The sequence below is a fragment of the Physella acuta genome, unplaced genomic scaffold (assembly GCF_028476545.2).
Source record: "Physella acuta isolate Inbredline_101_S28 unplaced genomic scaffold, ASM2847654v3 ptg000776l, whole genome shotgun sequence".
Classification (NCBI taxonomy): domain Eukaryota; kingdom Metazoa; phylum Mollusca; class Gastropoda; family Physidae; genus Physella; species Physella acuta.
Genome location: NW_026732294.1, coordinates 228,176 through 244,869, shown reverse-complemented (window position 1 = coordinate 244,869; position 16,694 = coordinate 228,176). Strand labels below are relative to the sequence as shown.

Below are 16,694 nucleotides of genomic sequence, written 5' to 3'. Positions count from 1 at the left end.
AAAGCTTTGTATAATTAATGGTGTCTCGTGTTTTGTTTATTTTTAAGATTTTTTGTATTTGTATTATTAATTTTAACTACATTTCATTTTTGTACTATGCCATTCTTTAGTACTTATTTTTCTTAAAATAATAATTAAGATAAGTAATTGCTGTTTAATTTGTTTAGTACAAACCTGTTAAAAGGAGCTTATGAGCAGCCCTATTTGACTATTTAAAAAAGGGAAATAATTTATTGACGTGGATTGAACGATTGCCTATCTTTCACACTACAGCTCATGTGTATATGTTTAGCGCAATTTCCATACGGACAATTGCGATTATTAACTCGTCATTTCTGGATGGATGGATAAATGAATGAATGTGTCCGCAGCTTTACCGCAGCTTTAAGTCGTATCTCCTCCTCAACGAAGCAATATCGAAGACTAGTTCCAAAAGCAAATATGTTAAACAAGTTCCGAGGATGATTGTGGGCGAAAACAATTCCCGGAATTCCTTCCTGGATTTCCCGGAAAAGCCAAAAAACCTCGAAAAAAATGCAGTTTTTGGCCCATGTCTCGACAACCAGACCACTTAGCGACTTTACCAATCGATTCCTGCCATAATTTAGAACAATATTGCCGAAGAAAGTTTTCAAAAATATCCTTTCGTTCGGTCACAAATTTTTTTTTTTTAAATTACATAAACACCTACAAACCGATCGTTATCCTAGCTTGAACGTACCCCAGCATTGTACGTCTTTGCGATCACTATATATTTTTAGATAACATAATGAAATTGCGCTTAAATTGTCACTAGACTTTTTATTAATTTGTTTTTTACGCAACATTATGTCTTAGCTACTATATAACATCACTTCTGTATTAGATCAGTTTGTTATTTACAAAACCACTATCAAGGTGCCAGTGGCGAAACTAATATATATTTTAATCGTGTATTTATTTTAGACGTTTGCCTTGTTTTCTAGAACAATGGTTATTAAACGTAAACAATGTCAGCACTTTATTTCTTGGATCTTAGTTGTTGGGGCGCTAGTTTTGCCACCCCATCACCGATACGAGCCAGCTTAGTTGTTGAGGCGCTATCTATTCGCTTCTAGTAAGGCTAAGAGCGGGAGGGGAGGTTTGGCAAAGGAACTTAAAAGGGCCAACAAAGCGCCGATGTACTTTTATCCATCTGTAACGAATGTCGGATGGTCTCAAAAAGTAGTCTTAATATCTAGCGGCCTCTCGAGCAATGGACGTTTTTTCAAAAGAATTTTGCCGACAAAATCGTGTGTTTGATTGTAGGAAAAAGAATATACAAGAGCGTGGGATGGTGTCAATAGAATAAAGATAATCCAACCGCAGCTATAGTATTCTTTTTTTTTCAAAATAACCAAAAAATGCAAAAAAAAAAATGCAAGAAATTAATTTTTTTAACTATAAAAAAAATTATTATGGGCGGCTGTGGGCCCCCTAAACGGCGTGGGCCCCCCCGCATTGAGGGGTCTGGCGGCACTGTAGTTCCACCCCTGATTAGAGCTGTTGTGACGTCCTACAATCGCAAGTTTGAACTGAGATCCGAACTCTAAAAACCGACGGGCTAGCAATCAAACGCTCAGTCAATCGACCACACCGTCCTATTAATTTAAACGGTGCCATGACAAATGATCTCAGACAAAAGATCTTAGACAAAAGATCTCAGACAAAAGATCTCAAACAAAAGATCTCAGACAAAAGATCTCAGACAAAACTAAAATCATCAACTACACTATTAAAATTTAGGTGAGATATTTTGTCTGAGATATTTTGTCTGAGATCATTTGACCATGATATAATTTGTCCTGATATATTTTGTTCTGGTATCTTTTGTCCGTGAAATCATTTAACCTTGAGATCATTTCTCCTGAGATTATTTGTCCTGAGATCATTTGTCATGGAACCTTTTAAACATAGCATTCTTTATTCCTTAACCCTTTGAGCCCTGGCCTCCCTGACCTAATTTCTCCTATTTCCTGAGCTCCCAGGCCCAAACCGATTTTCACTTATCTGCTTCTAACTTTGCCTATAACTTTTGAACCGTTTGAGATAATCAAGTCAAATTTGGTATCCAGACTTAGGATCAAACAACAATGCAGGGAGATTCTGAAATTCTTGATTTTTTTTACAATGTTTGAACAGAACAATGTATATAAAACGAACACATAATTATAGTTTTGATAAAACATAGAAGAAACAAATTTACATTTAGTAATTGTTTTGTTGTTATTGATACCTGGCCATACTAGTTCATCCCCAGAATTACAATTTTGTGTGATAACTTTCAAAACAGTTATCACCCGATGCAAAGAAAAACTTCGCATGTTTTGCACCAGTAAACATTTTTTTTTTTCGTTTCGGCAAGTCTTTGTCCTTGGCACCACGTGCATCAGAACGCACTTGAACAGTTTCATTGTCACTGTCAATTTCAATGTCACTGTGTTCAGTCTCAAATTCAACGTCACTATCATCACAATATAGACCAGGAATATTATCTTCTTAATCAGAATCGATAAGTAGTTGTATTGCCTGAGATGCAGTCATTCTACTTCTTTTGTTGATATTTCGGTCTTTTGCTTCATCACCTTTTGCACCAACTTTATGTGATGAAGTCGACGGTTGTGGCTCAGCTTTTCGTTTCGGCGGCATTGCTACGAAATGTAAACACTTTCACTTTTCCTAAAAATCAATTTTTAAAATCATAATTCCGCACTCAAAAGACATTTGCGCAGTTTTAGTCAGTCTTCCGCCAATTATATTTAATTAGACGGTATACCGGCCGCTAGGAATATGACGCTAGTTCTTCGGGCCGGAAAACCGGCTTTTCGGACATATATGCCTAATGTTGAAGCCGGTTTACCGGCCTGGCGGGCTCAAAGGGTTAAAATTAAATACGATGTTTTTTCTAGTATTTGAAATAATTTTAAAAGTATCGTATTGTAAGTTAAGCAAAATCGATCATCGTAGGACTTAATCGAATTTTTCACGCTTAAGTGATCAAACGGAAATCCAGAGGTCATCACGTGTTAGATACAACACACATGATCTAGACTGACATGTTAAATAATGGCACGTGGGTGGATAGGTCAAATAAAACTTTTGCTCAACCTTACAAGCTTTGATGTAGTGAACTGTTTTAAAAGGTAGAGCAGGGAGAACAAGTGGGGAGCGAGACAACCAACTATGTACTACCGGGCAGGAAAGGCGTGGAGGTAATAAGGGGAGAATAGCCACCAACTTTGTAGCCCATGGCAGCGAGGGCGGGGAGGTAATAAGGGGAGAATAGCCACCAACTTTGTAGCCCATGGCAGCGAGGGCGGGGAGGTAATAAGGGGAGAATAGCCAACAACTTTGTAGCCCATGGCAGCGAGGGCGGGGAGGTAATAAGGGGAGAATAGCCAACAACTTTGTAGCCCATGGCAGCGAGGGCGGGGAGGTAATAAGGGGAGAATAGCCAACAACTTTGTAGCCCATGGCAGCGAGGGCGGGGAGGTAATAAGGGGAGAATAGCCAACAACTTTGTAGCCCATGGCAGCGAGGGCGGGGAGGTAATAAGGGGAGAATAGCCAACAACTTTTTAGCCCATGGCAGCGAGGGCGGGGAGGTATTAAGGGGAGAATAGCCACAAACTTTGTAGCCCATGGCAGTTAGAGCCGGGAGGCAATAAGGGGTTTGACAAATAATTACGAACAGGTTTCGACGATATTCGGTGTATATGAAGTAAGTATCCAGTGCAGAAATCGTATGATCAGTACGATTTGTCGTTATTATTTTTACTGACTTGATTCAGATGAGCATCATTAACTCGTGGACGTCTAACAGACTCATGACCAGGGAGTTCAACTCGAAACGGTCGTAAAGCTATCGTGTAGTAGGCTTACATTATGGTTACAGATACATTGACGCTCTAAAATCAATGACGACATATATTCGATGGTAGAGAAACATTGTAAAATCAATAAATAATTGTACAATTTTATTACGAAAATTTGTTATCGTCAAACAGGGCACGGCTCTACAGCAGTATTTTTATACACAACTTCTTCAGACAAAAATATTCTTGTAAATGACAATCCAAACATAGAACTAGATCTGGCAACATAACCAATACCTGTATATGTAAATTATAAAGTCAAATTTTGAATACCAATAAATTCATGAACATGATATAGCTAAATAAATCTCGGAGTGTTAAAGCAAAACAATTTTTTTTCTGATTATATTATTCCTGGAGAATTATTTGATCTTTGACAAGGCAACTTTTTGTCAAGATAGTCATGGTTTATTAAGCAAAAAATTCAAAGGCACACCCGGTGATTGTAAATTTTAAAAAATCTTTTTTTAAGGCAGGCTATACACATTAAATTGAGAACCGTTGACGGTGTATGAAGGGCTTGGATTAAAAGTCACATTAATTTTTTTTTGTTACTTTATTTTTATCTAAAGATAAAATATTTAGTATTTTAAAAGACTGAAACGATTGAAATATTTTGATGTATAATATGACAATCTAGGTTACACATACCAATGATATACTGTATAGTTTCGTTAGTAATTTTTTTGTTTGAAAATCAGTAGTATGTCTAAACATAACTTAAGGAGAAATTATTTCTATTATTATAAGTAAACAATTTAAAATGATTAAAATAACTCGAAGATTTCTTAGTAAACGAAAATACTTTATGAAGGCAAAGACGTTTTCATTTAAGTCATTTCAAGAGACTGAAGTAATATTTTATAAGTATTGATTTTTGACAGTTTTTTAAAATGTAAAATAAAATGATATCCCATCATCTGATGATTGGACAGCGTCAGTACTATGACCAACCGCTTTTACTTTCACTAACGTAAGACAGAGAGCCAGGGATGTCATACGGACTTCCGCACGACTTTTGAACCCTAGACTTCAGGGTTAGCAGTCGTACGCACTGCTGTCCGATCTAAATATTTTCGATTTGCTTTCAAAGTGTTTCGATTTCTTTAATGATGTAAACAATCAACTTCTTTTTATCAAGTAGTTAGTAAATTGTTTTCCTGAATTGTATTTGTTATAAAGATAAACTTCAAGATTCGTCATAATAACTAGTAGAATGATTTTTTTTATCTTATTGACTCAACCCTCATATTAGTTGTTTTAATGCCGCCGTTTTTTTTTTTAAAAATTACAACGAGACATCTGGAAAGGATCGCTGAAAAAAAAATTGTTTACGTTTTTTGAGACGAAGACTATCCAGAGGATAAACTGGTTAAATATAGAGCTGGGTCAATGAAATATTATGTAGCAGTTAAATGTTGTAGGATGGTTAAATGTTATAGTGTTTGGTGTTATTAGTCCGTTATAAGTTGTCATGAATAACTTACATTTTGACTGTTTTTAATGTGTTAAAATACAACACTATGAAACTCAATTTAAAAAATTAAAGAAAATAAACGGATACATTTCTTAGCATTTATTATATCTAATAAAATAATAATCTGTTTTTGAAAATAATTTTTCAGCAATTATTGTTCAATAGATAAAAAAGAATATGTTTATTAAGCTGACTAATAAATATTTAGTTCGAGTAATAATGTTTAAATTTTAATAGCAATCGACATTATTCCATGCAGTACATTTGAAATAACGTTTTTAAGCTGAAAGTACAAGGATGGGCTAAGTGGTCATCCATAAATGACGTCACGTTTTTTTTGACGACTTTTACCTCCGCCCTCCCCTCCGTCACACGTCGTCACAACAAGCCAGCCCCCCCTCCCCCCCCTAAAATGACGTCACACCGTAACCTACAACCCCCTCAAAATTGCAGTTGAATTTTTTTTATAAACATCGATATTTTTCCAAAATCATGTCTAAACTATTACAATTTATTAAAACAGTTATCTAAAACGCAAAATAACGTATACAATTCCTTTTCTAACATTGCTTTTTTATTATGCAAAAATGTGACGTCGCAACATCTGAACCTCCCCCTCCCCCTCATCACACATCGTCACAAAATTACGGACCCCCCCCCCCCCTTCCCCCCAACGAGTGTTACGTCATTTATGGATGACCCCTAAATTTGGTGTAAATTTGATAAAATGGCACCGGACAGAGTATAATGGAGCAGGGGTGACTACGGGTACTATATTGATGATCAATCTATACCCAATTATTCCATAACAACCCTCTACCATCTAACTTATGTCACTTTTTTGATAGGGTACTTAAAGTAAATCTAAAATATAATACGAATACTTACGTTTATTCGGTTGCTAATTTATTTAACTATAATATTTTAAAAAGTCGGAACAAATTTTTTTTTTATAATTTAACTTAAGAAAGAGTAGTTTTTTTAGTTGTTGTTATGTTAATAAATATTTTTTATATCGATTTTAACCTTAGCATTTCGCAAAGGCCCTCTACCATCTAACATCTGTCGTTATTGATAGGGCAATTAAATCGAACCTAAAATATAAATTTAGGCCGCGCCGTCCCATCAACCAGGAGATTATAGAAGTGAAACTGTCATTTATAGCTGTAATTAGTTATTGTTAGTCAACTTTGATTTTAGAGGTGAATGTAGTATAGTGGAGGTGCAGGGGGTGGCTTTTTGTTTATTTTAACGGTTTGTCAATTTCGCAACAGAGAGTCGATCGGGTTATCTAGTCAAGTTATTCTGTGTGTGTGACAGTTTGGGTACACTTTGCTTAAACTGTAGGTGACTTTTTTTTAGGGTTATCCAACATTTGATCACCTCTTGTTTTCGACAAGTTCACTGTAGCGTGGTACATTTCCCGTATACCGTAGGAGACTTTTTTTAGGGGAACTAACAGGTAATTACCTCTTTTTTTCGACCAGCTCACTGAAGTGTGAAGCTTTCGACTTACAGATGATCGGAAATCAATTAATTTCATGATCCACGTTTTGATATAATTGTATATATACGAAAAACAATTTTAAAAAACCCGTGAAATATAGCATTATATTTTGGTCGATATAGTCGGAAAGGAGAACTTATGGAATATAAGGCTTTTGAAGGCCTGCTTAAAAGGAAACACAACTAGAGAGATATATTAAAAAACACTTAAAAGGTTAGGGCTGCGATTTTTGGGTTCCCAAAAAGAAGCGCAACAGAAAAAATGCGCTACGGAAAAAAGCGCAAACAGAAAAACCGCAATTAGAAAAAACCGCACATAGAAAAAAGTGCAAACAGAAAAAGCGCAAACAGAAAAAAAGCGCAAAAAGAAAAAAGCGCAAACAGAAAAAAATAGAAATCAGTAAAAAACCGCAAACAGAAAAAAGCGCAAACAGAAAAAAAGCGCAAGCAGAAAAAATCGCAAAAAGAAAAAAGCGCAAACAGAAAATAGCGCACACAGAAAAAAGCGCACACAAAAAAAGCGCAAACACAAAAAAGCGAAAAAAAAACGCAAACAGAAATTAGCGCTTTTCTTTCACTTTGCGCTTTTTTCTGTTTCTGCTTTTTTTCTGTTTGTGAGGTTTGTAAAAGGTCAAAAATAATAGTCAGTATAGGTAATTCAATAAATAATAAATATAATTCTACAACGTCATAAATGGGAAGTATAATAATTCGAGGTTAATCAAATCTTTAAAAAACGCATTTAAATAAAGGTTAATCTTTACAGTGGCATGCATAAAATTATAGCTATATATAACAGATTATATAATTAGCAATTATGTGTAACACGAAGCCATTATAAAAGTTACCTTACACTTAGCTTATATAAAGGTTGCTGATTTTGTACAACGTTGCTAGTACAGATTTAATGGGCTTAAAATATAATATAATTAAAACATAGTAAAGTTTAAAGATCGACTCTTTCGAATTTTAGGAAAAACATCGGACTTGATGTTTTAAAAAATACTCTGACATTGACTTAAAAGAAATATTTAAGCAAACCTAAGACAAAGAGTGGGAACTCTCACATAGTAAAATAAACCGGGAGTGATCTGCCCTAACCTTTCTTGAATATTCTTATACGAGATCAATGGTCCGTTGAGGAAAGATACAACGGGCGATAAGCTGGTAGTGTTGTCTCTTTTCTTTAAACACTAAAAAAAAACGAAGCCACCTTTACCTCAAATTGAACTGCAAACGAAAAATTATATTAAAAACTGATTTTTATCAAGAATCGAGATTTTAATCGGATTTAAGCTTGATCTGCACGTAGTTATCGGCTCCCCCCACCTCCCCCACACACACCCCAAAACATGTCTACCGTCCCATTCAACGAAATACAATTATATACTTTTTCCAGTGTCCGCCCCTCCCAAAAAATTCCACCCCGAAAATGCCAAGTACCCCCAGCTATCTCTCCGGGGAGGAAAAAGTATGAAAGAAACACTGGTCGCAATTGTAGATCATACAATTTAAAGGAAGAACCTGGGCAGGGCTTCGCCCCTACCGGAAGAGATGCATGAAAGAAACTGTGCACGCAAAACACTTTTTAGATTAGAAAAAGTTCCTCCTCCGGGGAGGAAAAAACCTGAAAGGAACACTGGTGTCGCGCTTAGCCACTACCCGAAGAACTGCATGAAAGAAACTTTACACGTAAAACGCTTATAAGATTCGTTCTTACGCGAAGGTGGGGCTTCGCCACTACCCGAAAAATTGCATGAAAGAAACACAAAATTGGCATTTATTCAATGTTTACACGAAAATCAATGACGCCATATTATTGTGTGCACTCCCCCAGCTTTAGACTATTTCCTACTGTATGCTCCATGTGACGGCATGTTTCGTTTTCGTTTACTGTGCAAGTTTTTACTCTGCTTGTGTTTTCTCTATACCTTTTCTTGTCAGATACATAGATAGATACACAGACAGCGAAACTATTATTATAGACGAGAAAAATGGCCCGTTGAGAAAGGATACGACGGGCACTAGGTTGATAGTGTTGTCTATTTTCTCTAAACTAAAACAAAAACCAAAATCACCACCTTAATTCAATTTAACCAGAAACGAAAAATGACATTGAAAACGGATTTTTATCAAGAATCGGTACTTTAATCGGATTTAAGCTTGATCTCCACGTAGTTACTGCACATTGCTACTAAATATAGCTGTAGCCGTTCCCCATAAACCTTGCAAATAATCTCAATCATGATAAAAGTCGCATTTAGAGTTTCTTTTAGGCGACTCCACTTGCCCCCCCCACACACACATACACCTCAAAGCACATCTACCTTCCCATTCAAGGAAATATAATTTATATAGAAAATATACTTCACCATATCCACCCCCTGCCAGAAAAAAAAATTAGTGCACACGCACCCCCGACTATTTCAAGTACCCCCCCCCCCACCTCAGGGGAGGAAAAAGTCTGAAAGAAACACTGATAGTATTTGCTGATCATACAGACTAAAGGTAGAGCCTACTTCTAAAATTTAGACCTCGATTCCTACTTTAAGCCGATTAACCTCACTCTCACAGACAGTGTTTCTTTCAGATATTTTTCTGGGGGTGGGGCACTTGAATTTTTGCAGAGGTGAATAAAATTATCCGATGCGGGTGAGGCCGACACTGGTAAAAGTATAATATATTTTCTATATAAAATATATTTCGTTTTTAAAGGGAGGGATTAGACGTTCTACCGTGAGGGGGGGGGGGGGGGGTAAGGTTGATTGGGCTGCACCCCTACCCGAAGAGATGCATGATAGAAACTCTGCAAGCTAATCACTTTTTAGATTAGACACATGAATGAGGCGGTAATTTTATTATAGAGTATCGATGACGACATTTCTTTTGAGTTGGGGGGGGGGGGGGGGCAGCTTAGACGTTCTTTTGCGGGGGTGTGGCTTTGTAAGAAAGAAACTCTTCACGCAAACCATTTTTAAGATTAGACAAAATTGGCTTTTAATTTGATTTATTATTTTTGCCCGATTAATATTACATTTGTTACATGTATTCATGATTATCTGATATATATCTGAGATTATATAACAAATATAAAAACCTTCATTTCAACAAGATGACCTATAACTTTTAAAAATACATTCCAGTGCCAAAATTATTTTTTTTTTTAAAAAGATTTTTCAAGGGTGTGTTTTTGCAGCGAAATTTGAATGGATCGACATCATGAAATCTCTACATTTAAAAATCTTTTTGGTACTACTGTGTATCGTTCTGTTAAATTTTATCAAGGATTTCAGGTAAGATCATACTATGCTAAATAAGTTGTAACTATCACGTGTTGACGGTGTGTATTTTTAAAAATTGTATTCGTTGTATGTGTAAAGGAGTTCGGCTTAGTTAAGCTCGTGGTTGCTGAATCGAAAAGTCTCGAGTTCGAACCCCAGGCAGATGGGGCTACAATTATTGTAGCGCTTTTAAATTTAATTCATGCCTGTATTTTTATTTTTTAATTTTATAATTTAATTATTGTAAGTACTACTTTTCCATAATTGTTTTTACTGTATTACATTTTTTTAGGGTTTTTCACTATAAAATCCTAAAGCGTGAGGAAATTATTTTTTAAATTTAGCTTAGAAGGAGTAACTTGAATGTCATTTTTCTCCTTTGCCGTAGTTTTTTTTTAGCCATAGCGCCATTTATTGATCCATAATCATTTATGCAGTAGCGTACGCAGTGGGGGAGCAGGGGGAGCGGCCGCTCCCCCTCTGGCCTTTTTCAGCAAAGTGGCGCCTCTTACGAAACTTTTTAAAGTCAAAGTTTTAAACAATGATATTTGTGAAAAAACATATTTTTGGTCGGCACATCTATGTAAATCACAAAATTTCTTTTCCTTCAGTAATTAAGCATTATTGTACTAGTCTAGTAATGTCTACGTTTACAACACGTATTAACAGCTGCATCAGTTTGCCATTCAAAAAATAACAATAACGATGCGTTGCAATGTTTAAAAAACCTCTACCGGTAGTACCACTTGGCAAGAGCGGTGTTAAGTTTAAGGCAATTGTATAATGTATTTGATTACGAATAATTGAATTAGAAAATGTTATTCATAAAACTGCACACATAGTTACTTTATATATACAGTTTGAATCGTGTGATTAATTAAAAATAAATTACAATATAGAAATAAATACAACTGATGTGGCACCTCTATTTAAATTTACTTATGAGCAAACTGCGTAGTGGTGGGGAAATTTTGACAAGGTCTTCAACGTCATCACGATGAATTAGTAGTATAACAGTTTGGGCGATAGTGATTACGATTACAAATTATATGAAACAGTTACAACCCCCTCCCCCATGGACCCCTCTGTAAAAAAAATATTGTCATAATACCACAGCTACTTATTTAAATCTATTTCTGTAATATATATTTGTGTAATATATATGTATGTTTAGAACAGTCATCTAAAAACTGATGCTATGTTCACACGGAGTTGGTTATCTCCCCGCCCCCCCCCCCACACACACACACCTCACCACCACAATTGTGTTAGAGCGACATTAATGTCACACCTAGGTATACGCTGGGTTGGATAATTGACCTAAAGTGATCGGACAGTGGTGAATAAAGTTGACCCCCCCCCCCTTCCCAAAACCCACCCCGAACTTATCTGTTAAGTACATGTAGAAAAACGCGTAATGATGTACCAAAGTACAATGCCGCCAGAAAATTAGCTTTTTAAATGTAAAACTCTGTGAATATTGTTTTTGCAATTACCAGTAAAAACGTGTGTGATCAATACAGTAATCTAACCCATACCTATCACTATGTTAAAAATGATCTTTAAGAACACAATGAAGCAGTAGTTAATTAAAAATATAGGATCTGAACTAAATGACCGCTAATTATTTAAATGTAGGCTGTTATTCCAAATGTCTTCTATTTTATCGAAAAGCGTGGTTTTATACTAACTCTGATTTTAAAACTTTCATTATGCTGTAATACTTTAGCATTTATGATGACTATATATTAAATTCTGATTATACACAAAAACATTTTGTTTACACGAATAGTGTTAAACAATTTCATTATATTCTAAAGTAATTAATTATTTGTGTTGACATTTATAATTAAATGTGTAGATATATACTTATTTATATTAAGAGAGTGATTATTTCCCCTATTTCACTTGTCTTAAATAATTTCCCAGGAATAATTTTGTAAGAAATTTTTTTTACAAGAATTACAAAACAGATTGTGTTACGTTCATTGTTTTTGGTTGTAGTGTGTGTATATTTTGTTTTGTTTAGGTTGATACAATTTTTGTTTTGTCGGCCTACATTGTGTGTTTTTTCTTATTTCTTCAGAGTGCTACTTTCAATTTATTTTACATCAAAGCGAAGTAATGACATACAGCTAGTAATTATATATATATATATATATATATATATATATATATATATATATATATATATATATATATATATATATATATAATACACGTATATAGAATGTGTTAAAAATTCGGCGCCTTTTTTTTGCTCTTTTCGCTCCCCCTAGAACAAAAACCTGGATACGCCTCTGCATTTATGTTACCATTTCGGTTATGCTAAGTTAATACGATTTATATGAATTTAGTATATGCTACAACATATATCTCGAACATTAAACACAATAATATGTAATGTATGCAATAATGCTTCGATAAAACTGAGTACATGATTAAGAAGAATCGATATGTTTTAAGAATACTTTAATGTTTAATTTGCAGATTCTGGCCTTCTCTGATGAGTATGGTAAACCAAAACAGCACTTTTTACAACTCGCATAGAAACGACAAAGCAATAAATTCTACATTGACAAATCTGTTGAAATCGTCAGTAAACTTTACTACACTTTATGCAAAGGCTAGTACCACATCGTCCGTAGCGACTAGTGCAAGTAGTGTGACATCTCAAGTGATCGTGACTTCCTTAGCCGTCAGTAACATGACTTCCCCAGTGACAAGTATCATGACGTCAATAGTGAAAGGTCACAATACATCCACAAGAAAAAGTCCAGATACTTCCCTTGTGACCAGTCCCCATATATCCCAAGTGACCACTCCAAATACATCCCAACTGAATAGTCCACCTACATCCATGGTGACCAGTCCTGATACATCTCTAGTAACCAGTCCCCATACATTAACAGTAACACAAAGTCCCGATATATCCATAGTGACAAGTCCCCATATAGCCCCAGTTACCCTTTCGAATAAATCGCCAATGACTAGTCCACATACGACCCAAGTGACAAGTCCCGATACATACCTAGAAGCTAGTAAAACAACAAGTTTACTGAACAGTCCATCAACGATCAGCGCCAGTGTCCACTACGCCGACCCACCACTGTATGTGAAATCAGCTTCGCTATACGGCAGACTCGGCAACCAGATGTTTATGTATGCTTCCCTAGTTGGCATAGCCAGGATACAGAATAGGATACCTTGTGTAGATGATGGTCGGTTGATAACGAATGCGTTTAATATAAGTTTTATTCATCGGATTGATTCCACGGGGTAAGTACTACATGCTCTTGTTCTTAATTTTATTCATTTACAAAGACTACATTAATTTGGTATAGTTTGGAGCTTGAACTATTTAAGTTTAATAATTATTTCCACGTTCTTATGTGAATACCCCCCCCCCCCCCCTCCAAATCGTTAGTTGTGTTCAGTACCAATGCCGCAAAAAGAATTTTTTAAACTTTCGAATACTTTTTACTTGGGGTCACGGGTCACTTGAGTCTTCGGAGTTGGGGGCGCAAGTAATATTCCGGGGAGAAGGGATGTACGCTTGTTAAATTCTAAAAATTGTTTTTGGTACGACTTTATTAACGATTGTTAGATATAAATACTTAATAAAAAAAAAACTCAACCGGAAAGCAACAGTTTAGAGTGATTGAATTATGATAGCTTTTCTACTTTTAAAAGTTTACTTTTTATTTCAGCTGGACCGCTATCAGCCTTAGTAGATACGGCTTCTTTGATAAATCGTTCATGAACTTACCCAAAGTAAACGTTACCATTTCAGGCTATTTTCAGTCCTGGAAGTATTTTGTATACGTTAAGAACGATATTCGACGAGAGTTCACATTTCTTCCGAGCATACAGGAGAAAACTGCCAATTTTTACAGACGGTTACGGAAGACAAACGAAGACACGATATTCATCGGTGTTCATGTAAGGAGGACAGACTTTGTAAAGAATAAAAATATTGTTAGAGGGTATGGTGTACCGAAAAGGTCATATTTTATAAAAGCGTTTGACTACATGCGAAATATCCTGTCAAACAACACAATGTTTCTTGTTGCCAGTGACGACATGGAATGGTGCAGACAAAATCTGAATGACACAGACGTGAAACTGTTAGAGCCGGACTCAGCACAAAATCACATGAGTATCTTGTCCAGCAGCGATCACGTGATAATCTCCAGTGGAACGTTTGGGTGGTGGTGTGCGTGGCTGACAAAGGGTCTCACAATTTATTTTAAGGGTTATCCCAGCCCGGGTTCACAAATTGGTGTCGATCTCAATAGAGCGGATTACTACCTTCCTGGCTGGGTGGGCTTAGATAATTAAGTTCATGATATGGTGTATGCATCTTAATGACAGCTTTTTTTCACATACTTTACGAATGTACCAATGGACGGACGGACAGACTAATGGACGGATAGAAGCATGTAAGCATTATAGAACACATATTTAATTAATAAGCATTTTTAAATGGTTTTCGAAAATAAATTTCCTTACCGTTTTAGCAAATTTTAATATTTAAAGAAAAACTAATATATTTCAGAAGTAAACTGTTTTATAAAAAGCTAGTTTTTAATTATTTTTTTTAAATTAAAATGTATTATGCAATTTAAAATGTTGTGTTCATTTGTTTCTTTTTGTATATTGTAGCCTTGCAGCAGTCATTTATGATTAGCAATCACATAAGCATTGATATTTTATCAAATTGTAATTCGGTTATAATGACTCATATGTTTAAATTCTTGTTGAAAAATTGTGGTAAATAAAAACCAGCACTAATGAAAAAATTTCCAAACGAATGTGTATTTAACAACCCTTTTTACATTTAAATTTTTTTTCCCGACGTAAGTTGTTTGTTTACGTCGCTCAATTTAAGCATAAAAGATTATTAATTTCAAACTGCGGTCCTATCTAACAAACACAGTTTTGAAGCAGGGCCAATTTGCAGTACTACATTAACTATCAACTTTATAAAATCATTTTATAATCATTTTGCAGATGTATATTTACTTTTTCGTAATAAAAGTATAAAGGAAGTATTTTGTAAACAATCATATATAAGTTTTTCAATTAAGTCTATCTGTGTGTCTGTCTGTGAACACAAGAACTTGCGTAGGGGCCTACCGTTACATCTAGGTGGACGAAATATGTATTTTATCAAGTATGTATTTCTCTATCAATAATTCAACGATTTCCGGTAATCAGTATTAGAAAGTATTCTTTTATTTTCAAAACCCTATAACTTAAGTAATGTTTAAGTTATATAAATGGCATTTCAATTGTATGTATAAGATCTTACTCTCTGTTTTCTTTCCAATTTTGAGTAATTTCCGATGACCGCAAGTACACTTTTCCCTTTTCCAATAGCCATCATCTTTATAGCCCCAGGCAGTAAGGGGGGGGGGGTAATTAGGAGAGAATAACCACCAACTTTGTAGCCCAAGACAATTAGCGCGGGGAGGTAATAAGGGGAGAATAGCCACCAACTTTGTAGCCCGAAGCAGTTAGAGCGGGGAGGTAACAAGTAAGGAATAACCACCAACTTTGTAACAACAGGCTGTTGTAGCGGGGAGGTATGAGGGGTTGGACACAGAGTAAAATAATTACAAAATTTTCTGATCTCCACGATATCCGGTGTATAAACATTATTATTATCAAGTGCAGAAATTGTATGATCAGTATAATGATTAGTCGTTTTTTTTTCATCGACTTGATTCTGATGACCATCATTAACTGGGCATATAACAGACTCATGACCATGGATTCTAAATCTAAACGGTCGTATATCTATCGTGTAGTCAACCATTTTTGTTACAGATACTATCTATTGACGCTCCTAAATTAATCAATGACGACATATGTTCGATGGTCGAGAAACATTGTAAAATCAATAAATAATTGTACAATTTTATTACGAAAATTTGTTATCGTCAAACAGGGCACGGCTATACAGCAGTATTTTTATACTCAACTTCTTCAGACAATAATATTCTTGTAAATGACAATCCAAACATAGAACTAGATCTGGCAACATAATTAATACCTGTATATGTAAATTATAAAGCCAAATTTTGAATATCAATACAATTCTTGAAGATGTTAACTTTAAAAGAAAATCGCTATGTTACCCCAAAACAAATACCTGAAGAATTACTTGATCATTTACAAGGTAACTGTGTTTTGTCATTAATTAAGCAAAACAAACAATGCACACCTGGTGATTGTAAATATAATACAATGTTCATTAAGGACAAGTGATACACATTGGATGGAGAACCAATGATCGTATAAGTACGAGGCTCAGAGGCGTATCTAGGTTTTCGTTGTAGGGGGAGCGAAAAGAAAAAAAAAAGGCGCCGAATTTTTAACACGTTCTATATACGTGTATTATATATATATATATATATATATATATATATATATATATATATATATATATATATATATATATATGTATATATATATATATATATATATATATGTATGTTACGTACCCCCTTCTCTAATCCTTTCGAACTAGTCA

The 16,694-nt window shown here is 35.1% G+C and overlaps 1 protein-coding gene across 1 annotated transcript; it reads left to right on the top strand.

Annotated features, from left to right (window-relative positions):
- The first annotated feature begins 12,863 nt into the window (after positions 1-12,863).
- Positions 12,864-14,497, top strand: LOC131950682 (galactoside alpha-(1,2)-fucosyltransferase 2-like). The gene is made up of 2 exons (XM_059312907.1): positions 12,864-13,435; positions 13,867-14,497. Exons 1-2 carry the CDS (start codon positions 12,864-12,866, stop codon positions 14,495-14,497), a joined length of 1,203 nt encoding a protein of 400 aa, XP_059168890.1.
- Positions 14,498-16,694: the final 2,197 nt, after the last annotated feature.